This window comes from Orcinus orca, chromosome 7, assembly GCF_937001465.1.
Source record: "Orcinus orca chromosome 7, mOrcOrc1.1, whole genome shotgun sequence".
Taxonomy (NCBI): Eukaryota; Metazoa; Chordata; class Mammalia; order Artiodactyla; family Delphinidae; genus Orcinus; species Orcinus orca.
The window spans coordinates 62,851,416-62,878,135 of NC_064565.1; the positions used below are offsets into that span (position 1 = coordinate 62,851,416).

Here is a 26,720-nt window from a genome sequence, read left to right on the forward strand (position 1 = left end):
ATTATATATAGCATTTTTATGTGTTTGGAGGAGGTAGGGTTGCATTCCACATTAGCTCTGTCTGCCATCCTGAAGTTCTCCCAAACAACAGCAAACATCCAAAAAATAAATTCCAAAGTTCCAAAAATGTTGAATTAAATCATTGAGGAAGCAGAAGCATTAATTTTATTTATTATTCTTTAAAATATATTTATTTCACCTTATCCTATGCATCTCTTTACATTGTTGTAATTACCGTATAAATCATGATCTTAATGTTTGCATAACATTCATTAGGTTCCATACAATATTTTTGTAGTGAATTTCTTAGTGGCCTCTGCTTGCTATTCATCAAGTAGAACATAAATATAATACACTAATTTACCGTCAGATACATCTGATGGTAAGATCTTAAAAAAAATTGTAAAAATTCTTAACTATGACTTTTCTTCTAAATACAATTTTCTTAATAGACTTTCCATTTGGGAAGATACAATATTTGTTCTTTTAGTTTCAGAAAGAGGTTCTGGTATATATTGAAGATGAATTGCTTAAATTGGGTCCATTTTGGTTTGTCTTGAAGGAGTATATCAATATCTTTTCTCTATCCAAAAGAGTATTTCACACAAATGTATGACCTAGAATCTCAGAAGCATAATGGATATGCGGAAAACTGGTCAGTAGTGGCATTTTAGGGTATAAATCACTGGCTACTTGTTTCAAATACTGGTCAACTAAATCTGCTCTTGGTGTAAATATTTGCCTATATTTAAGATTCTGAATAGCCTCAAAGAAGTAACACACAGGGACTGGGATTTGATCATGGTGTTTTAAAAAGCAGGTTGTTATGAGAAAAACTGGCAATGAGCTACTCCAAAAAATTCAGTGCAATTTTAGTAAAATTGTTTTTATGTAATATTTTATTTTACATTATGAAACATTTATAGAAAATTAGACAAGAAAAGTGAAATTGCTGAGCAGTAGGATGTCAGCTTTATGAAGTGTTATCAAGGGCTTCCCTGGTGGCGCAGTGGTTGAGAGTCTGCCTGCCGATGCAGGGGACACGGGTTCGTGCCCCGGTCTGGGAAGATCCCACATGCTGCGGAGCTGCTGGGCCCGTGAGCCATGGCTGCTGAGCCTGCGCATCCGGAGCCTGTGCTCCGCAACGGGAGAGGCCACAACAGCGAGAGACCCGCATACCAGCCCCCCACCAAAAAAAAAAAAAAAAGTGTTATCAAATTGCTCTTCAAAGTCATGGTACCAATTATGCTTCCACCAGCAATGTGTGGGGGTTCCAGTGTTCTCACATGCTCCCTCAATACTTGGTCACATCTGATTTATTTTTATATCATTGTTTTTATTTAATTTCCCTGGTTATTATTGGGTTGAATCTTTTAAAACATACTGTATTTGTTTGCTGTTTGGATTTCCTTTTGTTTGTCTTTTTTTGTCCTTGTCTACTTTTTGTTGTAACATTTGTTTTTTCCTATTAATTTATAGTTTATAGAAGTTATTTAAAGAGGATTTTACACATTTTTTTTAGTAGTTGCCCTAGGATTTATAACATTTGTCTTTATGTAATCACACTGTATCTTTAAACAGTGTCATCCTACTTCATATACAGTATAAGAACCTTACAACGTATTATTTCAATTTCTCCTTCCATCTTTTGTGCTGTTGCGGTCATATATATTATTTTTGCATATGCTATAAACCTACAATACATTGCTATTATTTTTGCTTTAGACAGCCAATGATCTTTTAGAGTGATTAGACATAAGAAAAAAATGTCTTTTATATTTACCTTCATTTTAACCGTTTCTGGAAAACGTTTCTTTTTGTTAATACAAGTTTCTGTCTGTCATCATATTTCTTCTTCTTGAAGGACTTCCTTTGACATTTCTTGCAGTGCAATTCTGAAGTTAATAAATTCTCTCAGTACTTGCTTGTCTAAAAGAGTCTTTATTTTTCCTCCAACTTTGAAAAATATTTTCATTGAATATAGAAATCTAGATTCATCAGTTTTCTCTGCAGCAGGTTAAGGAGACACTAAGGAGGCTTGTTTAGTTGTGGACAAGAAGTCTGCTGTGATTCTTATCATTTTCCTCTGTATGAAATTTTTCAATTGGATTTGTTTGCTTGTTTTTTGCTGTTGAATTGTATGAGTTCTTTATATAGTTTGAATATTAATCTCCTATCAGATATATGATTTGCAGATATCTTCTCCCACTTGGTATGTTGCCTTTTCATTTTGTTGTGCAGAACCTTTGTAGTTTGATGTAGTCTCACTTGTTTATTTTTGCTTTTGTTGCCTTTACTTTTGGTATCAAATTCAAAAAATTGTTGGCAAGACCAATTTCAAGGAGTTTACCACCTATGTTTTCTTCTAGGAGTTTTATGGTTTCAGGTCTTATGTTCAAGTCTTTAATCTAGTTTGAGTTAATTTTTGTGTATGGTATAAGATGGTGGTCCAGTTTCATTCTTTCGCATGTGGCTATCTGGTTTTCCAATGCTGTTTATTGAAGAGACTATCCTTTCTCCATTATATGTTCTTTTTTAAAAAAAATTTTTATTGGCATATAGTTGATTTACAATGTTGTGTTAGTTTCAGGTGTACAGTAAAGTGAATCAGTTATACACATGCATGTATCTGTTCTTTTTTAGATTCTTTTCCCATATAGGTTATTACAGAATATTGAGTAGAGTTCCCTGTACTATACAGTAGGTCCTTATCTATTTTATTTACAGTTAAACCCAATCTCCTAATTTATCCCTCCCCCCTCCCTTCCCCTTTGGTAATCATAACTTTGTTTTCTACATCTGTGACTCTATTTCTGTTCTGTAAATAAGTTCATTTGTACCATTATTTTAGATTCCACATCTAAGCGATACCATATAATATTTGTCCTTCTCTGACTTAGTATGATAATCTCTAAGTCCATCCATGTTGCTGCAATTGGCATTATTTCATTCTTTTTTATGGCTAAGTAAGTTCCATTGTATATGTGTACCACATCTTCTTTATCCACTCCTCTGTTGATGGACATTTAGGTTGCTTCCATTTCCTCTCTTTTGTAAACAGTGCTGCAGTGAACATAGGGGTGCATGTATCTTTTCAAATTATGGTTTTCTCCGGATATATGCCCAGAAGTGGGATTGCTGGATCATATGGTAGCTCTATTTTTAGTTTTTTTAAGAAACCTCTGTACTGTTCTCCATAGTGGCTGTACCAATTTACACTCCCACCAACAGTGTTGGAGGTTTCTCTTTTCTCCACACTCTCTCCAGCATTTATTGTCTATAGATTTTTTGATGATGGCCATTCTGACCAGTGTGAGGAGATACCTCATTGTAGTTTTTTTAAAAAAATTTTATCGGAGTATAATTCATTTACAATGTTGTGTTTCAAGTGTACAGCTAAGTGAATCTGTTATAGAAATACATATATCCACTTTTTAAGACTCTTTTCCCATATAAGCCATTACAGAGTATTGAGTAGAGTTCCCTGTGCTATACAGTAAGTCCTTATTAGTTATTTATTTTATATATAGTAGTGTGTATGTGTCAATCGCAATCTTCCAATTTATCCCTCCCCACTTTACTCCCTGGTAACCATAAGTTTATTTTCTACATCTGTAACTCTATTTCGTGTAGATAAGTTCATTTGTAGGCTTTTTTTTAGATTCCACATATAAGTGATGTATGATATTTGTCTTTCTCTGTCTGACTTACTTCACTCAGTATGAGAATCTCTGGGTCCATCCATGTTGCTGCAAATGCATTATTTTGTTCTTTTTTTATGGCTGAGTAATACTCCATTGTATATATGTACCACATCTTCTTTATCCATTCCTTTGTTGATGGACATTTAGGCTGCTTCCATGTTCTAGCTATTGTGAATAGTGCTGCAGTGAACATTGGGGTACATGTATTTTTTCAGATTATGGTTTTTTTCTGAATATATGCCCAGGAGTGGGATTGCTGGATCATATCGTAGCTCTATTTTCAGTTTTTTAAGGAACCTCCATACTGTTCTCCATACTGGCTGTACCAGTTTGCATTCCCACCAACAGTGTAGGAGGGTTCTCATTTCTCCACATCCTCTCCAGCATTTACTGTTTGTAGATTTTTTGATGATACCCATTCTGACTGGTGTGAGGTGATACCTCATTCTAGTCTTGATTTGCATTTCTCTAATAATTAGTCATGTTGAGCATCTTTTCATGTGCTTTTTAACCATCTGTTATGTCTTCTTTGGAAAAATGTCTATTTAGATCTTCTGCCTTTTTTTTTTTTTTTTTTTCCCCGGTACGCTGGCCTCTCACTGTTGTGGCCTCTCGCGTTGCGGAGCACAGGTTCCGGACGTGCAGGCTCAGCGGCCATGGCTCACGCGCCCAGCCGCTCTGCGGCATGTGGGATCTTCCCAGACCGGCGCACGAATCCGTGTCCCCTGCATCGGCAGGAGGACTCTCAACCACTGCGCCACCAGGGAAGCCCTCTTCTGCCTTTTTTGATTGGGTTTTTATTTTTTTGATATTAAGCTGCATGAGCTGTTTGTATATTTTGGAGATTAATCCCTTGTCAGTTGCTTCGTTTGCAAATATTTTCTCCCATTCTGAGGGTTGTCTTTTCATTTTGTTTATGGTTTCCTTTGCTGTGCGAGAGCTTTTAAGTTTAATTAGGTCCCAGTTGTTTATTTTTGTTTATATTTTCATTACTCTAGGGGGTGGATTGAAAAAGATCTTGCTGTGATTTATGTCAAAGAATGTTCTGCCTATGTTTTCCTCTAAGAGTTTTATAGTATCCAGCCTTACATTTAGGTCTTTAATCCGTGTTGAAGTTTTTTTTGTGTGTGTATAGTGTTAGGGAGTGTTCTAATTTCATTTGTTTACATGTAGCTGTCCAGTTTTCCCAGCACCACTTATTGAAGAGACTGTCTTTTCTCCATCATATATTTTTGCCTCCTTTGTCATAGATTAGGTGACCACAGGTGCGTGGGTTTATCTCTGGACTTTCTATCTTGTTCCATTGAGCTATATTTCTGTTTTTGTGCCAGCACCATACTGTTTTTTTTAAAATAAATAAATTTATTTTATTTTTGGATGCGTTGAGTCTTTGTTGCTGCATGTGGGGTGTCTCGTTGCAGTGAGCAGGGGCTACTCTTCAATGCAGTGCGCAGGCTTCTCATTGCAGTGTCTTCTCTTGTTGCGGAGCGTGGGCTGTACAGGCATGGGCTTCAGTAGTTGTAGCACGTGGGCTCAGTAGTTGTGGCTCGTGGACTCCAGAGTGCAGGATCAGTAGTTGTGGTGCACGGGCTTAGTTGCTCTGCAGGATATGGGATCTTCCCGGACCAGGGCTTGAATCCATGTCCCCTGCATTGGCAGATAGATTCTTAACCACTGCGTCACCAGAAAAGTCCATACCATACTGTTTTGATTACTGTAGCTTTGAAATATAGTCTGAAGTCAGGGAGCCTGATTCCTCCAGCTCCGTTTTTCTTTCTCAAGATTGCTTTGGCTATTCAGGGTCTTTTGTGTTTCCCTACAAATTGTAAATATTTTTGTTCTAATTCTGTGAAAAATGCCATTGGTAATTTGATAGGGGTTGCACTGAATCTGTAGATTGCTTTGGGTAGTATAGTCATTTTCACAATATTGATTCTTCCAATCCAAGAACATGGTATATCTCTCCATCTGTTTGTGTCATCATCTTTTATTTCTTTCATCAGTTATCTTATAGTTTTCTTTTTTTTTTTTGTGGTACGCGGGCCTCTCACTGTGGTGTCCTCTCCTGTTGCGGAGCACAGGCTCCGGACGCGCAGGCTCAGCGGCCATGGCTCACGGGCCCAGCTGCTCCATGGCATGTGGGATCTTCCCGGACTGGGGCACGAACCTGTGTCCCCTGCATCGGCAGGCGGACTCTCAACCACTGCGCCACCAGGGAAGCCCATCTTATAGTTTTCTGAGTACAGGTCTTTTGCCTCATTAGGTAGGTTTATTCCTAGGTATTTTATTCTTTTTGACGTGATGGTAAATGGGATTGTTTCCTTAATTTCTCTCTCTGATCTTTCATTGTTAGTGTATAGGAATGCAAGAGATTTCTGTGTATTAATTTTGTATCCTGCAGCTTTACCAAATTCATTGATGAGCTCTAGTAGTTTTCTGGTAGCATCTTTAGGATTTTCTATGTGTAGTAGCATGTCATCTGCAAACAGTGACAGTTTTACTTCTTTTCCAATTTGGATTCTCTTTATATCATTTTCTTCTCGGACTGCTGTGGCTAGGAGTTACAAAACTATGTCTTGTTCCTGATCTTAGAGGAAATGCTTTCAGTTTTTCTCCATTGAGAATGATGTTAGCTGTGGGTTTGTCATATGTGGCCTTTATTATGTTGAGGTATGTTCCCTTTATGCCCACTTTCTGAAGAGTTTTTATATAAATGGGTGTTGAATTTTGTCAAAAGCTTTTTCTGCATCTATTGAAGTGATTTAAAAAAATTAATTTATTAATTTATTTTATTTTTGGCTGTGTTGGGTCTTCATTGCTGGGTGTGGGCTTTCTCTAGTTGTGGTGAGTGGGGGCTACTCTTTGTTGCAGTGCACAGGCTTCTCATTGCAGTGGCTTCTCTTGTTGTGGAGCATGGTCTCTAGGTGCGTGGGCTTCAGTAGTTGTGGCTCGCAGGCTCTACAGCACAGGCTCAGTAGTTGTGGTGCATGGCTTAGTTGCTCTGTGGCATGTGGGATCTTCCTGGACCAGGGCTTGAACCCGTGTCCCCTGCATTGGCAGGCGGACTCTTAACCACTGTACCACCAGGGAAGTCCCTGCATCTATTGAGATGATCATGTGGTTTTTACTCTTCAATTTGTTAATGTAGTGTATCACATTGACTGATTTGCAGATATTGAAGAATCCTTGCATCCCTGGCATAAATCCCACTGGATCATAGTGGATGATCCTTTTAATGTGCTGTTGGATTTGGTTTGCTAGCATTTTGTTGAGGATTTTTGTGTCTATGTTCATGTGATATTGACCTGTAATTTTCTTTTTTTTTTTGTGGTATCTTTGTCTTGTTTTGGTATCAGGGTGATGGTGGCCTTGTAGAATAAGCTTGGGAGTGTTCGTTCCTATGTAATTTTTTGGAATAGTTTCAGAGGATAGGTGTTAACTCTTCTCAGAATGTTTGATATAATTCGCCTGTGAAGCCATCTGGTCCTGAACTGTTGTTTGTTGGAAGTTTTAAAACCACAGTTTCAATTTCAATACTTGTGATTGGTCTGTTCATATTTTCTGTTTCTTCCTGGTTCAGTCATGGAAGGTTGTACCTTTCTAAGAATTTGTCCATTTCTTCTACATTGTGCAGTTTATTGGTGTATAGTTGCTTGTAGTAGTCTCTTATGATCCTTTGTATTTCTGTGGTGTCACTTGTAACTTCTTTTTCGTTTCTGATTTTATTGATTTGAGCCCTTTCCCTTTTTTCTTGATGAGCCTGGCTAAAGGTTTTTCAAATTTGGTTATCTTTTCAAAGAACCAACTTTTAGTTTCATTGGTCTTTTCTATTGTTTTCTTCATCTCTGTATCATTTATTTCTGCTCTGATCTTTATGATTCTTTTTACTTCTACTAACTTTGGGTCTTGTTTGTTCTTTCTCTAGCTGCTTTAGGTGTAAGGTTAGGTTGTTTATTTGAGATTTTTCTTGTTTCCTGAGATAAGATTGTACTGCTATAACTTCCCTCTTAGAACTGCTTTTGCTGCATCTCATAGGTTTTGGATCGTCATGTTTTCATTGTTATTTCTCTCTAGGTATTTTTTGATTTCCTCTTTGATTTCTTCAGTGATCCATTGGTTGTTTAGTAACATATTGTTTAGCCTCCATGTGCATGTGGGCCCCCCACCGGCATCTGCTCCTGATGCTGTCCCAGAGCACGAGCCTGCCCAAGCAGGAGGGGGCAGATGTGGTGACCTAGGGTACGTGAACCCTCTCTGGTGGGAGCCCCTCATAGGGCCCACAGAGGCAGGGGAGAGCATGTGGGGAAAGAGGCTGCAATGGCAGCCCCACCTCTCACGTGTCACTCAACAATGGTGCTTCACTTCTATGGCACCCTGTGCTTCTCCAACGACTATTTCTGGTTGCAGAGCTCCTCATTCCTGTCCCTTTAGGCTGTCTCCTCACAGCCAACAGTAGTGCTTTTCCCAGGTCTACTCTCCAAACCTCATGTTCCAGCACCCAGCCCCCATGCACACCAGCAGACACATGTCTCAGGCTGGGGCGTGCAGGGCTGGGGCATGGACTATCTGTGTAGGTGTCACTCTGTGCTACCTGCCACAGACTTGTTGCTGTGCTCTCCTCTGGGCCCCCAAAGCTCCCCTCTGTCCCAGCTGATCTCCCTGCTGGTGAGGGGGCTTCCCTGGATGCAGGAACCTCTCCTGTCCTTCACCTCCCCACCCCCAGGGGCACAGGTCCCATCCTGCTTCCTCCTTTCTTTTTTTTCCTTTCTTTCATCCTACCCAGTTACGTGGCGATCTTTCTTGTCCTTTTAGGTGTCTGAGGTACTATGCCATTGTTCAGCAGGTGCTCTGTGAGAATTGTTCCATTTGTAGATGTATTCTTTTTTAAAAAATTTTATTTATTTATTTGTGGCTGCATTGGATCTTCGTTGCTGTGCACAGGCTTTCTCTAGTTGTGGCGAGCAGGGACTACTCTTAGTTGCAATGCATGGGCTTCTCATCGTGGTGGCTTCTCTTGTTGTGGAGCATGGGCTCTAGGCTTGCAGGCTTCGTAGTTGTGGCAAACAGGCTCAGTAGTTGTGGCTCGTGGGCTCTAGAGTGCAGGCTCAGTAGTTGTGGCGCACGGGCTTAGTTGCTCCATGGCATGTGGGATCTTCCTGGACCAGGGCTTGAACCCGTGTCCCCTGCATTTTCAGGCGGATTCTTAACCACTGTGCCACCAGGGAAATCCCTGTAGATGTATTCTTGATGTATTTGTGGGGAGAGGTGAACTCCACGTCCTCCTACTCTGCCATCTTGACTCCTCCCCCTCCATTATATGTTCTTGACTCCTTTGTTGTAAATTAATTGATCACACATGCATGAGTCTATTTCTGGGTTCCTTATTCTGTTCCATTGATCTATATGTCTATTTTTATGCCAATACCATACTCTTTTGATTACTATAGCTTTGTAGTATATGGCTGACCCTTGATCAAACTGGGGTTAGGGGCAGTGACCCTCTGTGCAGTCAAAAATTCACATATAACTTACAGTTGGCCGTATGTATCCAGGGTCCCTCATATCCACAGTTCTGCACCTGTGGATTCAACCAACTGCAGATCATTTAGTAGCACAGTTTTTACTACTGAAAAAAATCCGTGTATAAGTGGACCCATGAATTTCAAGTTCGTGTTGTTCAAGAGTTAAGTGTAGTTTGAAATCAGGGATTGTGATGGCCTCCAGCTTTGTTCTTGTTTCTCAAGAGTGCCTTGGCTATCTGGTGCCTTTTGTGGTTCCATACAAATTACAGGATTGTTTGTTCCATTTCTCTGAAAAATGCCATTGGAATTTTGATTGGAATTGCAATGACTCTTGTCGATTTCTTTGGGTAGTACGTACATTTTAACATTAATTTTTCTAATTCATGAGCATGAAACTTCCTTCCATTTATTTGTATCTTCAACTTCTTTCATAAGTATCTTATAGTTTCCAGTATACAAGTCTTTCACCTCCTTGGTTAAGTTTATTTCTAGGTATTTTATTCTTTTTGATGCAACTGTAAATGGGATTGTTTTCTTAAGTTCTCTTTCTGATAGTATATAATTAGTATATAGAAATGCAACAGATTTTTGTATACTGGTTTTGTATCCTGCAACTTTACTGAGTTCATTTATTCTAACAATTTTTTTGTGGAGTCTTCAGGGTCTTCTATATATAATATCATGCTATCTGCAAATAGTGACAGATTACTTTTTCCTTTCCAATTTGGAGGCCTTTTATTTCTTTTTCTGGCCTAATTGCTCTGGCTAGGACTTCCAATACTATATTGAATAAAAGTGGCAAGAGTGGGCATCATTGTTTTGTTCCTGATCTTAAAGGAAAAGCTTTCAGCTTTTCACCACTGAATATGATGTTAGCTGTGGGCTTATCATATATTACCTTTATTATGTTGAGGTATGTTCCTTCTATACCCACCTTTGTTGACAGTTTTAATTATAAATGGATGTCGAATTTTGTTAAATGTTTTTTTCTGCAGCTATTGAGATAATCATATGATTTTTATCCATCATTTTGTTAATGTGGCATAATATATTTATTGATTTGCAGATGTTGAACCATCCATCCCTGGAATAAGTCTCACTTGATCAAGATATACGATCCTTTTAATGTATTGATGAACTCAGTTTGCTAGTATTTTGTTGAGGATTTTTGCAGCTGTGCTCATCAGGGATATTGGACTGTAATTTTTTTTTTTTTTCTTGTGGCGTCCTTGTCTGGTTTTGGTATCAGGGTAATGTTGGCCTTGTAAAATGAGTTTGGAAGTAGTCCCTCCTCCTCTATTTTTTGGAAGAGTTTGAGAAAGATTGGTATTAATTCTTCTTTAAATACTTGGTTGAATCTACCAGTGAAGCCATCTGGTCGTAAATTTTTGTTTGTTAGGAGGTTTTAGATTACTGATTCAATCTCCTTACTAGTAAACAGTCTCTTCAGATTTTAAGTTTCTTCATGATTCAGTCTTGGTAGGTCGTATGTTTCTAGGAACGTATCCATTCCTTACAGATTGTGAAATTTTTTGGCATATAATTGTTCATATAGTCTCTTATGATCCTTTGTATTACTGTGGTATCAGTATTAACATATCCTCTTTCATTTCTGATTTTGGGTCCTCTCTTTTTCCTTGGTGAGTCTAGTTAAAGTTTTTTCAATTTTGTTTATCTTTTCAGAGAGCCAGCTTTCTTTCACTGATTTATTTTATTTTTAGTATGTATTTTGCTCTGATCTTTGTTATTTCCTTTCTTCTACTAATGTTGGGCTTCTTTTGTTCTTGTTTTTCTAGTTCCTTGAGGTATAAAGTTAGGTTGAGATTTTTCTTGTTTCTTGATGTAGGCATTTATCACTGTGATCTTCCTTCTTAGAACTGCTTTTGCTGTATCTCATAAATTTTGGTATGCTGCATTTCCATTTTGTCTCAAGGTTTTTTGTGTTGTTGTTTGTTCATTTCCTTTAGATTTCTTCTTTGACCTGCTATTTTTTCTGTAGCGTGTTGTTTAATTTCCATATATTTGTGTATTTTGATGTTAATTCTCTAAAAATTCTCTTTTTATCAAGTTTTAAGTTAGTACTGTGAAGTTGGTATTCTACTATGTCTTATGTCTCTGTTGAATTTAATCCCCCTTCCTGTTTATTTGTGCTTTTTTGGTTATAATTTTAAAACTTTATTGAAATATTACATATAGAAAATCATGCTGACCATATCCCTTCTTTTTAATTTTTAAATCATTTGTCCCTCAGGAGCTTGTCTTTTCCTCTCTCCCTCTCTTCCTCCCTCCCTTCCTTCCTCAAAGCCAAATTTGGGGTGTTATTGCTCCTCTCTCCTGTCCTTTTTAAATATTAATTTCTACTTGTATTTTCCTTTTTCTAATCTTCTATTATCTTGGTTTTTTGTTATTGTTTTTATAACTTTTTGAGTTACTTAGCTCATTTTCAGCCTTTCTTCCTTTCCTATTTAAGTTTATGAAATTCCCTCTGTACATGTTTTGACATGTCAGGTTTTTATTTTATTTTTTAAAGTTTATTTATTATTTATTTATTTACAAAAATTTTGGCTGCACCGGGTCTTAGTTGCAGCACATTGGATCTTTTGTTGTGGCACACAGGCTTTGCTCTAGTTGTGGCGTGCGGGTTTTCTCTAGCTGTGGTGTGCAGGCTCCAGGGCACATGGGCTCTGTAGTTGTGGCATGCAGGTTCCAGAGCACGTGGGCTCTGCAGTTTGTGGCATGCAGGCTCTCTAGTTGAGATGCACGAGCTCAGTAGTTGTGGCACTTGGGCTTAGTTGCCCTGTGGCATGTGGGATCTTAGTTCCCTGACCAGGGATTGAACCCGCGTCCCCTGCATTGTAAGGCGTATTCTTTACCACTGGACCACCTGGGAAGTCCCGTGACATGTCAGGTTTTTAATCTCTTGTCTTTGTCTCACTGTTAAACAACAGTTAAATAACAGAATTCTGGATTGACTGTCAGTTTTCCCTGAGTGATTTTAAAGGTTTTTAATATACACTCTTTCGGGGGAAATTTTCAAAAAACACTAAGTAGAGAAAATAATGCAGGGTTAACAATTATCAGTATTTCTTTAGCATTGTTTGGTTTTTTTTTGGGAGGGTGGGGGATGGAGGGTTCTTAGTCCTTTGTGTATTAGTATCTTTTCTCTGCTTTTGAGATTTTCTCTCTCTTTGAAGTTCTACAGTATTCACATGATGTGTTCAGGTAGAGATTTAGTTTTATGTAAACTGTTTCTTGAATCTGAGAATTCATGTTTTTCATTTATTTTAGATAATTTTCAATCATTATTTTTTAATACAATCTCTCCCATTTTAAAAAGTCCTTCCTTCTGGAATTCCTGTTAAACACATGTAGGAGCTTCTTATTCTACTGTCTCTTAATTTTTCTCTTATATTTCCTTCTTTGTCTCTCCGTCCTACATTCTGTGTAATTTCTTCAGGTCTAATTTGAGTTTACTATTCTCTATGGTTCTAGTCTACAATTAACATATTAATTGACCTTTCAATTTCAATGTGTGTATTTTTCACTTGTAAGTTCTGTTGATTAGTTTTCAAATCTCCCTGTTCATATTTCATAGTACAGTCACCCCTTGGAGTCCAGTCCACAGTATTGGTTCTAGGGCCCCTCTTGAATACCAAAATCCATGGATGCTCAAGTCCCTTAAATAAAATGCCATAGCATAGTCAGGCCTCTGTATCCACAAATGCAGAACCTGCAAATATGGAGGGCCAACTGTATCTTATTCTTTCCTTAGGGTTTTGATTTCTTCTTTTATTTGTTAATCATTTCAACATACTTATATATTTTTTCTGATTGTTTTATTAGCTCAAGTTCCTGGTGCTCTAATCCTCCTGTTTGTTGTTTGTTAATCCTGGTTTATGATAGTTTTTTTTTTTTTTTAAACATACACTCATTTTTAGTGGGATAAACTTTTTTCCTGTGACATTTAAGTATGACCTGGATTGTGGGAATGTTTGCTTGTAGAGACTCTGCATTTGTGCCCCAAAGCTATCCCATTCATTTTTCAGCTTGGATTCCTAGATCATGTGGATAATGCACATTAAAACATTGCATCCAGGGACTTCTCTGGTGGCACAGTGGCTAAGAATCCTCCTGCCAATGCAAGGGACATGGGTTCGAGCCCTGGTCTGGGAAGATCCCACATGCTGTGGAGCGACTAAGCCCCTGCACCACAACTACTGAGCCTGTGCTCTAGAGCCCGTGAGCCACAACTACTGAGCCCACGTGCCACAACTAATGAAGCCTGCGTGCCTAGAGGCCATGCTCAGCAACAAGAGAAGCCACCAGCCCCTGCTTGCTGCAACTAGAGAAAGCTCGTGTGCAATAACGAAGACCCAACACAGCCAAATATAAAAAGATAAATTATTTAAAAAACCCAACACATTGCAACTGAACTGCACAGGGCAGGAGGGTTCCATTTTTTTTCATATATATGTGTGTGTGTATATATATATATATATGTGTGTGTGCGTATATATTTACATATTTTTATTTATTTATTCATTCATTCATTCAGGCTGCACCAGGCCTTAGTTGTGACACACGGGCTCTTTGTTGTGGCATGTGGGATCTTTTAGTTGCGGCATACGGGATCTTTTTTTTTAGTTGCGTCATGAGGACTTCTTAGTTGCAGCATGCATGCAGGATCTAGTTTCCCTGACCAGGGATCGAACCTGGGCACCCCCTGAATTGGGAGTGTGAAGTCTTACCCACTGGACCACCACGGAAGTCCCAGGAGGGTTCCATTTTTCAGGGGAGATTTTTTTTTTAACTCAGAACTTAGGCAGAAACAAACAAGCTTCCTTTTGTATTTCTTTGTGGGTACAATCCCACTTTAATGTAGGGGTCTAGCTCCAGAAATCAGAGAGCCCAAGACTTTCCTCCTATCCCCAGATGAGAAATAAAATCCAAGTGCCTATACAGGTTATTGTCACTTACCTCAATCATTGTACTGAAAATGTTCCCAAAGGTCATGAAAGACCTTTATATTGCCAGATTAAGTGGCATTTTAAATCTTTACACCCCTTGACATTTTTGTTGCATGTAAACCACTTCTCTTTTAAATTTTGCTTTTCTTGTTTGTGGTGTACACAACACATTCATTTGGGGTTAGGAGATGGGTGTGCATGTTGCTGCCACTTACTGGTTGTGTGACTTTGGTCAAATAACTTCTGAGTTTGATTTCTTATCTAAAATAGGGATAATGCCATCTTCATAGCATTCAGAGGTTCTAATAAGTTAATATCTATAAAAGCACTTAATAAATTATAGACCACTATAGAAATTATCATACTATCTTGGTTCTCTTCTGACCATTATGCCTTTTTTAATATAATCATTTGGTATGATTCAAGACGTGATTTTCTGCCTGTCTCCCATTACATCTCCTTTCAAATAATTCAGTCTCATGACTTTAATGACCAACTTCTAAATCTTTCATCATTTCTTTCTTCTTACTAAAACAATGCTACTATCATAGGTTGTGATGATGATTAAATAAATGCAGGCAACTTAGTAAATAATACATACTCAATAGAGGCTGTTATTACATTTTTATGTGCTTCTTGGACATTTGCATTTATCTTCGAAATATGGATCATCTTTCCTTCCCAAACTGGCTTCCTTTCCCAGCTTCCTTGTTCTTACAAGTGATAACCACTATTCCCCAGTCTGTCAAGCCTGAAAAATGGAGTCTTCTGACCTTTTTGCTTTTCATCATCTTCCTTACTAGTCTATAAATTCTACAGATATTTCTTAAAAGACATTCCTTCCACCTATTCCTTTTGCTCCTAATTGGCTCTCCTTCCTTAGTGCTGGTTACAACTCATGCTTGGATTAGTGCAATTTGTAGGCTGGTTTCCATGTGGGCCAGCCTTCCTATTGCACATTCTTTTTTTTTTTTTCTTTTTTTGCACAGTATGCAGGCCTCTCACTGTTGTGGCCTCTCCCGTTGCGGAGCACAGGCTCTGGACGCGCAGGCTCAGCGGCCATGGCTCACGGGCCCAGCCACTCCACGGCATGTGGGATCTTCCTGGACCGGGACACGAACCCATGTCCTCTGCATCGGCAGGCAGACTCTCAACCACTGCGCCACCAGGGAAGCCCTGCTGCACATTTTTAAAGCCACTCTCATGTCCCTCTTGTGAAAGTCAATAGTTTCCCGTTTCCTAGTCTAAATCAACTTTTAGGACCCTGTATAATCTAGCCCTATTCTAGCTATGCAATTTTTCTCATTCCTAACCCTCTTCTTCCCGTCTTTCCACTGTCTTATGAACGTAATACATTTGTTTACTAATCTTTCGTCTTTACCTTTGTTTCCTTTCTATCCCAATCTCATTCATAATTTAAGGTGAAGTTCAAATATGTGTTTTGTCTCCTTTGCTGAACTTATAAAACCTCTTTCAGAAGTTGTAGATTGTGATTATTTCCTGTCACAGGTATAACAAGTATTTTGTCTTTCCAAATGGATCCTACTTGAGGGTAAGATCCTGGTCTTTTTATTTTTACTGTGGTCCCTACAGTCCAACACCTCAGCACAAAGTAGGTGCTTACTATGTACTTACTAACCAAATTCTCATCCATGGCCTGTCATTTTAGTGGGCCAATGCTCCTAAGTACTTTCACCAACAAGAGACACCTAAATTAATTCTTTTATGTTAGGAATTCTGATAAAAAATTGGGGGAAAACTTTAAGCATGAGATTAAAGTATTTTTAAATTATAAATAATTTAAAATTATACATAATTTTATGTACTACTAGTTACAGCAACAAATACCTTTTATGCAAGTTCTTAAATTATAGATCAATAATATTTTCAATAGCTCACTACTTCTGAGGCACTTATAACAGCTTCTATAGATAAATAGGACACATTAATGAAAATGACAGTGGAAGCAAATCTTATTTTCAAAATTGTTATCTAGTGTTACCTTGTCACTAAATCTAGTCCATAGAAAAGAACTGCAATCAGTTTTATTTGAATTGGTCTTCAGTGTCATGAAAAAGATCTGAAGATCTTTGCTTGCAATATGTTAACGTAGGCTATATTAACATGATTGTTCATAATTTAGCAGATTGCCTCACAGTGCTGGAAGTCAATTACCTCAGAAAACATTAGCTGAGTCAAATAAATTAAGATGTAATGTTGGAAGTATTTTTCTAAAAATTTAATAACTGGGGAAAGTCAAAAATCTGTTGAATAATTTTTAAATGTTCAAATTAATTATGCTAGGATAGTTGTATTACCTAACTCATTTTATTTTTCACTGATGTTATTAGACCCTATAACAAAGAATTTTAACAAGCACACCTCCCCAAAATAGAGGAACTTAGCTACATGTAATTACACAGAGATAAAAAAAAGTTATTGTTGAGAAAAAAATAAACAAAATTGATTATCCATTTAATACTGTATTGTGCAAAAGGGTTTATTTTTGAGGATAATGGTATTCACAGATTTTCTCATTTCCTCAAACATCACATAATGCATTTCTTCCCAGTTATGAGAAGCTCATTATAGACAACTCTTTCATCTTAAATTCTGCTAAGTAAATGCTATTAAATATTTTTTGTGTCACATTATAGAAAATAGCATTTCTTAATTTACATGCTTTTAAAAAATTATTAAAGCAAAAATAATTTTAAAAGAGCTCTTTTGAGGGAACATTCTCTCCTGTCTACTTTCATAGAAAGCAAAATCTACTGTAAAACTAAGTGAATAAAGTAAACCTACCTTTATTTGACTTAACTGATAGTTAAAAATGAAATTCATAATGAGAAATACTTTCTCAAATAATTGAGGTAACACATGATAAAACCATGGTTCAAAAAATTCTAGCTCAATGAATTATTTAAATGTAAAATCTAATGCAAAATGAGGCAAGGAAGGCACTGTGACCATGACAAGAGTGTACTAATGACATCCTCTTCTCATAAAGCCATTGGAAAAATTTGCATGTGCATTTGAGGAAAAAGATACAACTCACTGGCCCATTGTTGAATAACAGACTCCTCCTAGTTTGAGTACTGTGACATATTTGATAATTTTACTATTAACATTTGGTGCTTTGGATTGCTACAGTAGAATGGAACTATGCATAGTTTTTATTGTAAGTTCCAATGTCGCATGGCCTTGGTTATTTCAGAACTAATAAATCCTTTAGTTTTAGAAACATTTTCACTGATTGTACTTTTTCTATGGCAATGTATAATTGGCAACTCACCATTTACTTAAATGGTAGGGCTATTTATTTCTCCAGAAAAATCTTTATTCTACATTTTGTGATTTTTTTTCCCACACAGAAGGATCTTAATACTTTGCTTCAGTGAAAACCCGTCTCAATCTACAGTTACACATAGCCAGAAAGACCTGCACTTAAAAAAAAAGTATATGAGAATTACAGAAAAAATTTATTTGTATTTATTGGTAGTTTAAAGAAATGATTTTTCATAATTATATCAGACATAAAATGGTAATAAAATTTTAATTGCTTCAAAAGTATTATCTTGTGGTCAAGGTAATCTATTTAGAAATGTCAGATTAAAATTTTCTTCTAAATGTCTTTATTTTAGAATTGCTTTGATAACTCTGTGTTCTTTAGGTATTTTGTGTGTGTCTGTCTGTGTGATTGTACATGTGTATATTTTTATAAGATGAAGTCCCAGCAGTTAATGGGATTCTCCCATAATTAGTCTCACAAATAAATTATTAATGTCAAGCATCAAACTCTATAGTTTCAGAGATGGAGAATTAGCAAAACTACACTTAACGGTAAGTACATGCCATAGACAAGAGTTTATCTTTCCTGTCCTCTGCAATAAGTCAAAGCAGATGTGGTCTTTCAGTGTATCATTAGTCAAACTTTGTTACAGAAACACATCAGTTTGTCTTCATGAAATCTTTTACCTAATATCATGTAAGTTAGATTAAGCACATTTGTTGAAATGTATACCTTAAAATAAAAAATAACCATGTGATTCTTTACATCTTTTCAGTTTGGTTCTATCTATCTGAGAGAGAAGACTGAAACATCACTCCAGTGCTCTCCACAACTGGTATGTCTGTTTCTTTACTTAGCACTTCTTATCGTTTCTAACATAGTAAGATGTACTTATTTACTGTGTTAATTGTGTTTCCCAGCACCCCCCCTTCCCCACTTAGAATGTAAGATTCACAAAGGCAGGGTGTATTCCAAGTGCCTAGAACAAAAACTGACACCTAGTAGTGCTCAAATATTCACTGAATAAAACAACGTGATTGATAGAAGATGAGGTCAGAGATGTGGATGGGGGAACAGATCATCTTGTAGGCCACTGTAATGACTCCAGCTCTGAATGCAATGAGGAGCCACTCTAGAATTTGGAGCAGAGGAGTGCCATAACCTGATACGTGTTTGAAAAGCTTCACTCTAGCTGCTGTGTTGAGGATGGGCTGTAGTAGGCAGGGTGGAAGAAAGGAGACGGATCTGGGTGAGGAACGATGAGGGCACAGATCAGGGTGACAGCCCTGGAAATGGTGAGGAGTGGCTGAATTCTGTATTACTCTGAAGGTAAAGCAAACAGTATTTCCCGATGTCTTGGACGCGGGTTTTGAGAAAAGAGAGGAATCAAGGTGGTTCTGATTTAAGCAACTGGAAGGACAGAGTTGTAATCAACTGATTTATGAAACATTATGGGAGCAGTGTGTTTGAAGGTAGGGTGAGGGAAGATTAGAGTTCAGTATTGAAGATACTCTATGTTTTGTCAGGCAGTCACTAAGATAAACCAAAGGCTGGTGCATCCGTGTGTGGCTCAGGCAATATTCTGGGCTGGAGACATAGATTAAAGGTTCATTTTGTATGAACGAGGCTTAAAGTGAATTCAGAGAAGAGGAAAGAGGCCTGAACACCCTTGCAGCTGAAAGGTCTTCTTTGAGAAGGAATGAATTTTATCACAGAAATAAAAAGAATATCAGGTTCTTCTCAGGTAATAAACACCCTGAAGGAGAAAAACATCATTATCAGGTGATGTTACCTTATGAAGGATAGGTAAGAACAAGCAAATTATGAACATAATTTAAAGATAAAATTTATTCTCTGATGGTTTACTCATGCAAACTGCACATAAAAGAAAATAGTACAGTTTGGGTAACATTGCAAATATAAGGACTCAAAATGCTAGGTACAGAAGTAGTGTGACATCCTGAAAGTCAAAATGGAATTTGTGTTTATACAACTAATAATGACTTTTATTTGCTGAGTACAGACTGATTTACAATGAAAGTTTTGCTAACCTTGGTAATAAGCTCATTAACTGTTTACATGACTTCTTACATCTATGTAGTTTTATTTTACAGTTGCAAGAATTCCTGTTACCAAAGAACTTTTAACTTGCATAAATAATAAAATTTAAGGAAAATGCACTGAATGACCCAGGAGAGTGAAAAACAGAGGCTTTTCCTAATCCATCCAAACTACAATAAAAAACAGCCTTTGAGATATATTTTCATATTTTGTGCCTTTGAGATCAACTCCTTAGCATAACTATGGCAAAATCATGATTAGAAATTGATTACTGGAAAATTATAAAATCAGTTAAAAATAAAAAAATTTTAGAAGTAGGATTATCAACCCAAAATGGTATTTTTAATAAGCCAAACAATAAAATTCCTATTATCTTCATAATTAAAAGTCCTGAAATGTCATTTGTATAATCTGAACGTTTCCCAGTTTGGAACTTAGGCAAGTGGAATATTTCCTTGAATTACCAAGGATATTCCATACCGGTTTTTAAAATGTCAGTCTCATTAGGAGATGGCACTGAGACTTTAGCAAACAGTGTAGTATGGATGCAGAACAAACTACACAACTTATTATAAATGCATGACAGATATTTACATAATGGATCCTGCTCGAATGCCAGAAGTTGCTACTGGGGAGGACTCATAACTATTTTACAAAGTTTTCTTACACACGTCTACTACATTTTTATTTTTTAACAATTTTGTCTATTTTAAAATATTGTACTGTATTTTGAACATAACTGCAGAATAAAAATAGATAATGGCACATTAGAAAACTCAGTATCCCACAGATGACTGGATAATGAGAAAAGTGTACCTACAATCATCTCATCAGAAACAAACTACATCATGGAATGTTAGTTATCCAAGCCTGCACAGTAATGACATCTTAAATTGCAATCATCTATTGGCCAGCATCACACTGAAGGCATCGTTAAACATTCAAGCAAAGATTGCTGGCATGAACTATTGAAAGACACACACACATACACACGCACACACACATACACGCCGCACACACACACACACTCTCTCACTCACTCGTTTCCCATATTATAATTACATTGTTCTAAAGATAGATACTGATTTTTTTCCCACGAGAAACGTTATCAAAATTTGCTACTAAAAGATGACAGTGCTTTCACAAGAATAAGTACAAGTTAACTTGCAAGTACAAGACAATGGGGGTAAACAGTCTTAAATTTTCTAAGTAGTAATTTTTAGGCTTTTCTGGCAACCATACCTTACTTGATTATGCATAAACTTCTCAGTTTGAAACCTGAAATCTGCAAAACAAAACAAAACAGAACAAAACAAAAAACTAATTTCAAAAAATTATTAGATATCTGATAACCCTGTATTGTACATTATATAATTTCATATTTTGTTAGTCTCAAAACATAGGGTTTAAAATACTGAATTTAAGCCTTAAAAAAGTCATTTTTGAAATGATAAAGGATTCCAAAATTCATGCCTACTTAAAATCTTAAAAAAAAAGGAAACGCACTGTTACTGATCTTCATTTAGTTTAAGTGTGCATAAAAGCACTGTATGTCTTTTACCATGTTTCACTCACTTAAAAAGTGTTCGATAATGTTCTTCCTTTTGCATAATGTGCAAAATAAAAGGCAAAAAGATTAAAAGCAAATTTCTATATTTTTCTTGCTAGTGCTTTATGACCTTGTTAACACTACAAAGTCAATAGGGACTATGCAGAACTTTGGTATAAATGATATAACAATACTACCATCACAGTTGAGGGTTAAGAGGTGGTCAAAAGAAATGGAAGTGGGAAGAGAGATTCAGTAACACCCCCATTTATTAAAACACCACAAAATTAAAAGTGAAATAAACCACAATGAATTATAATACAATTTACACATTGAGCACAGAAAAATGAATAAATCTAACAATATTTATAAAAAAAGCAAAATCAGTCTTTTTCCAGAGACTAAAAACTGTTGTTGTTCAGTCTGATCATCAACTGCTGCTACACCAACTTTAGAGCCAAATTTAATTTCAAGTAAAAAAAAAAATTTACAACCACAGACTTCGCATAAATGGAAATTGGTCTTTCCTTGATTTCCCTTTGAAGTCACTAATGAGTATCTAAAACTGCTGCACTGAGGTTTTTAATCAACTTCCTGAGGGCTGTGACTGGGAGGAAGGAGCCATGACAATCTGTGAAAGCGCAGGCTCTGAACTCTGGTCCGCCATCTGCGTGAGGACTGAAGTGGCTACAGCTTCTGCCTTGGAAGTTGAACTGACTCCATTGGATGTGCTGACAGAACTATGCTGTATAGCTTCAGTATGTGGACTACTCGGCACTGACAGGTCTTCTGAACTATCATCTTTATCAGCAGCTGAGTGGAAAAAAGGAAACTACTCAGTTTCTTAAAATAGTTGTAAGAATTTATCAGGTTGAGTCAATGCACAGAATAAAAAGTTAGATGGCATTTTACAGAATCAGTTTAGAGAAGTTGGTATGACTGGAATTGAGTAACTGAAAGGTGGCTAGAAGTCATGAAGTAGGCAATTTTGTCTGTACAGGCTAAACAAGGCACAAGCATGCACATGGAGACACCTCAATGCCCAGTGCCACATAAAAGAGAGCTGAAGAATTATTTGCTAAATAGTGTTAAGGAAGAAAATTGGGTGGGAATTTGGGAGACAGGTCTCTTATAGATATAATCAAACACTTACCCCAGCAACACATTTAACAAAACCAGTCTGTTTGCCTACACGCCATTCTTATTAAAAGATTAAAAAATTTATAACCATATGCATAAACAAAATGAATGCTAACATACAAATTATATCTTCAAATAATTCCCTCTGCAGAACTATTTTTATTCTGGCTGACTTTCCATCTAAGGCAGCAAAGGATGATTATAACACCTGATTCTAATGATGCATACACTTGAGAATAAGCAATATTTAGAATCTAAATGCCACCAGCTGTTATAGTTGCATGAATTAATTGAGATTCAAATAAAAATCCATATAAAACTCAAGATACTGTAATTGAAAAGATATTCAGGAAAGGGCATTCTAAATATTTATGAAAATATATCTACCATTGTTTAGGCTTTAACAACAAATCTTCAACTTTCTTATTAATCCAATAATTTCATTTAGTGAAAAATCTGATAAGTACAACACACACAAATAATTATAGTGTATGCAAGTTATGAGACACAATGATAGCATGAACACCTGTGAACCCAGCCCCCAACTTAAAGAGAAAATTGCTAGTAACACTCGTGCTTCTTGGAGGCTCCTCTCTTCACCAAAGGCAATCACCATTCTGATAAGTATTTTTTACCATTCCCTTGTTTTTTCTTTGAAGTTTTACCAAATAGGTATATATCCCTGAACAGTACTGTTTAGCTTTGTTTCTTTCTGAACACTCTAAAATAATTTTTATTTAGTGTTTAGAAGTATAATAAGCTGGCTTCCTATCAAATCTGACAATACATACTGGCCTGCTTACTGATGGCCAGGTGCTCATTCTGAAAGTCAACTACTAAAAGACTGTGGACCCCATGAAGTAGGACTTACCCCATGATTTGTAATGTAGAAGACAGAGGGGGAGGAATCTGGCAAGTACAACTCTAGTTCAAATAAAATTCTTCATTTTGAGGGTTTTCTGAAATATAGTAGCTCTTACAGAATTTTAATGTGATAGAATCTCACCCTCTCTATAAATCTGCTTAAAATGCAAAACTACACCACTGGATAAAAATCTGACCTCAAGATGCAGTTAAAAAAAAAAAAGCACAATCAGTAATCCTTTTTAAAATTATATAAAGCAGAAAGGATACTGTTCTGATCAAGCAATAATGAATGTTATAAAATATTTACAATTCAGTTATATAGCCAATACAATTGTTATACATTCACAGAAAACACTGGCAAATGACAGTTTAACTAGAGAGAACAGTAAAAAGTCCTCTATTTCACCACTATTCAACATGACAACAAAATGTCCTTTCAATGTTACGTTCTAGGGATATAACAGCTTTCAGAAATAAAGAGGCTGATCTGTGATGAGTGGTATAAGGAAATGTAAATATATTGTGGAGGCGATGACTCAAAATGAAACAGTTAAGTTGTAAGGGACAAGTGCTTATCTACCTCCAGGCTTTCAGAATTTGGTAAAACAAATCTTTAGGCTGTACAAAGAAGCAGGTACTCACTTATAAATTATGTAATTATAAATTTTATGTATAAAATACCTTTATAATGTGATACAGCTGCACCTATGTCCAGTTCTAGATGGTAAGGGGAGAAAAATTACTAATATAATCACAAGCTCTAGAAAGATACAAGAGATCTTACTGCACTCACAGAGTCATTTTTGGCCCTACTTAAAAGAAACCAGCTGTTTGACAATTCACTCTCTCTGAAGTTCCACCAATGTTTATACATATTTTCATTAATGAAAATATAAGCTCACAATTTTGGGCCCAATAAGCTTTTCTTCCCATTTAGGATTACAGCAACAACTATAATACAATGTTAATTATGCCCAGAGATCTACAGAATACGAATTAATGGCAGTAAGATTACTCTTATGTTTTACTCTTCAAGGAATCCAAACATTAAAAATGTTTTCATATTTTCATTCTCATTTTATATACTACTTGACCCTTAAGGTCAACAACTGTCACGGTTTTCCCATGACTGAGGGGTTTCCTAGGACGTGGGACTTCCCAGTGTTAAAAAAGAGACCCTATGACTGTGTGACTTTATACTGTCACCTTTACCTGCAAGATTTTGTAAGATTCCTTAATTTCTACTAAACCTTAGTTTTCTATATACAACGTTTTGAGTTAACTAGTATCATAGCTCACCACTATTAGCAACTGCTATGTGCTACAATGTGATGAATAGTGTTAGGTATTTGTGAATTTCTCCACATTTTCTCCAAGATTTAAACATTTACTTAAACAATCTTTGTATTTACCTTGACTATTAAACAACACAGAAGTCAGATTTTTCGCAAAGACTTCAAATTTGAAAATAAAAAATTTGAAATTTCTACAAAGTCCAATTATCTCCCAAGAGCTGAAGAGAACTAATTTTATGCAAGAACTATACTTACCTCAGTCAATATGATTATCTAGATAACCGGACAGGATAAAAGATAGGAACTGTTCCCAAACCCAAAAATGTCTTATTCATTTCTTACATTTTCACAACCTCGTATACCTTCACTAAAAATTTATTAATCTAGATTTTCAGTCAGTTTGAGGATATAGCATATAAAACCATACATATATATACACTTAAAAATATCTTTATTGCTTAAAATAAAAACTTGGCTTGCATTTGCTGAGCATATACTGCCTGGATAACAGGGATAAAACTGTTGGGGTTATCCAATAAATTAACTAAGATTAAAAAATTGAAGATAATTTAAAACTGAATGCAATTTAAGAGTTAATTTTCCTTCTAATTTTATAGAATCACTTGTATATTTCTTTCTGAACTATCAAAATTCAAGAGAGCGCTCTTGTTAAGAAAATCATGTATGCATAATGCTGAACTCAGTAACTTCTAAAGGAAATTATGTTGTTAAGTCAGATGGGGGCCATAATGGCCTCATCCCTGCAGCAATCATTGTTAATACAAACCCCAAACATATTTCTATATGGTTTCAATTTACTCCACAATGTGTTTCACAATCCTGTCAAAATGACTAGATATCAAAGGACTGAGATTTATTTGCTCAAAACTGACAAAAATCAATGTTCTAAATATATATGGCAACAGAGAGTTGCTCAATCTACTGAATCTTTTAAATTAAAAAATATTGCCCATTCTGATGAAACTGCTTACAATGACTACAAGTAAAGATGGTGGCCATTAAGTTTTATCCTGAGCACCTGAGGAACTGTTTGCATCCAATACAAAATGTTTCTTTCTTTTGAATTACTGACACTGGCAAATTAAAACGAAGTGGATACATATGGTTGAAACAATTTTCACATTTACAAATATCCTGAAATATCACTAAATCATAAAAATGAAAGCTGTGGGTTATATATTATGAATGTTGCCTAATGCATTCCCAGCTCTGTTATTTGTTACAAATTTGTGTACGATGGACAGAATTGGCCATTTATTCAAGAGTAACAGCTGGTTCCAACATTGTGCACCTTATCAAAAAAGGACATTACAAGAAGGAAAAGCACAATTAACTTCTAAAATGCTGAAAACAGAAGAATCTCATTTTGAAGGTAAATATTTAAAAGGAAACTTACAAGCAAATAATTTAAATACTGTTCTATTTTAGCATTTTTATGACTAACTAGAAGACTCAATCTAAAGATTCAGAACAATAAAATTGCACAATGCTGATATCTAAGAAAGAACAATAGGATCTGCTACAGATTAAGTGAAGACAAAAAAAATTACTAAACGGAGGCTAGAAAAGTAGTGTTTCACTATGTCAGTCCAAGAAAAGTATTACTCTGAGAATATAAACAAAGTATCATCAGTACTTACACACTATACTTTAAATTATTAACCAACCCATTTTATTTATAGTAATCTCTAGAAAAAAGCTAGAAGTAGGAAAATTTTAAAACTCTAGATTCTAAGAAGTATATCCCCCATTCCATAATAAACTTGCAGAACTTCTGATATTTAACATTAAATATCAGAACTGCAGTCTCCACTTTTTTAATGGTAGCTTGGTTCACTCTGGCAGTATTTCACTGATGTAGCCTAAGGCTATAGGTAATGGAACATTACTCACTATGATAGCCAGATTTCTTCTGCATGGCGGTTACAGGGCAATCTTTATGAGCCAGAAGAAGCTGTTTCAGCTGTGCCACTTCATTTCTCAGCAGGGTGACTTCACTCTGGGGAAGAAACAACTTATGTACCTTACCAGCCTCAGACTAACAATTTTTACTGTTTAACACAAGTGAAGATTAAGATATGAAAATTGGACATCTTTAAAAGAACACCAAGGAATAAACAAAATATGCTGTTTAAATGTTTAATCATTATACATTAGCTTTTATATTTTAGCATTTATATAGACCCTGAAACTTACCTAAAAATTTAACACCACAACTGGATAGCATATTTCAAAGTTACTTTTTACATTATCATTTGCCTTGTGACTGCTTATATACTACAGGTTACCTATCTAAAGGTAT

At 36.2% G+C, this 26,720-nt stretch overlaps 1 protein-coding gene across 10 annotated transcripts in view; it reads right to left on the reverse strand.

The window, feature by feature from the left end:
- Positions 1 to 19,315: 19,315 nt before the first annotated feature.
- Positions 19,316 to 26,720, reverse strand: part of ATF2 (activating transcription factor 2) — an 87,758-nt gene continuing 80,353 nt past the window's right edge. For 7 of the 10 annotated variants that reach the window (XM_033423613.2, XM_033423610.2, XM_033423612.2 and 4 more), the window contains 3 exons: positions 26,312 to 26,417; positions 23,784 to 23,819; positions 19,316 to 21,908 (listed from right to left, as the gene is read on the reverse strand). In XM_033423613.2, the coding sequence (XP_033279504.2) occupies positions 21,682 to 21,908; positions 23,784 to 23,819; positions 26,312 to 26,417 (369 nt within the window). In that variant the 3' untranslated portion in view covers positions 19,316 to 21,681. Of the gene's footprint in view, positions 21,909 to 23,783; positions 23,820 to 26,311; positions 26,418 to 26,720 lie in introns of those variants that run through there. The other 3 variants (XM_033423614.2, XM_004267335.3, XR_007478572.1) reach the window with 3 other exon arrangements.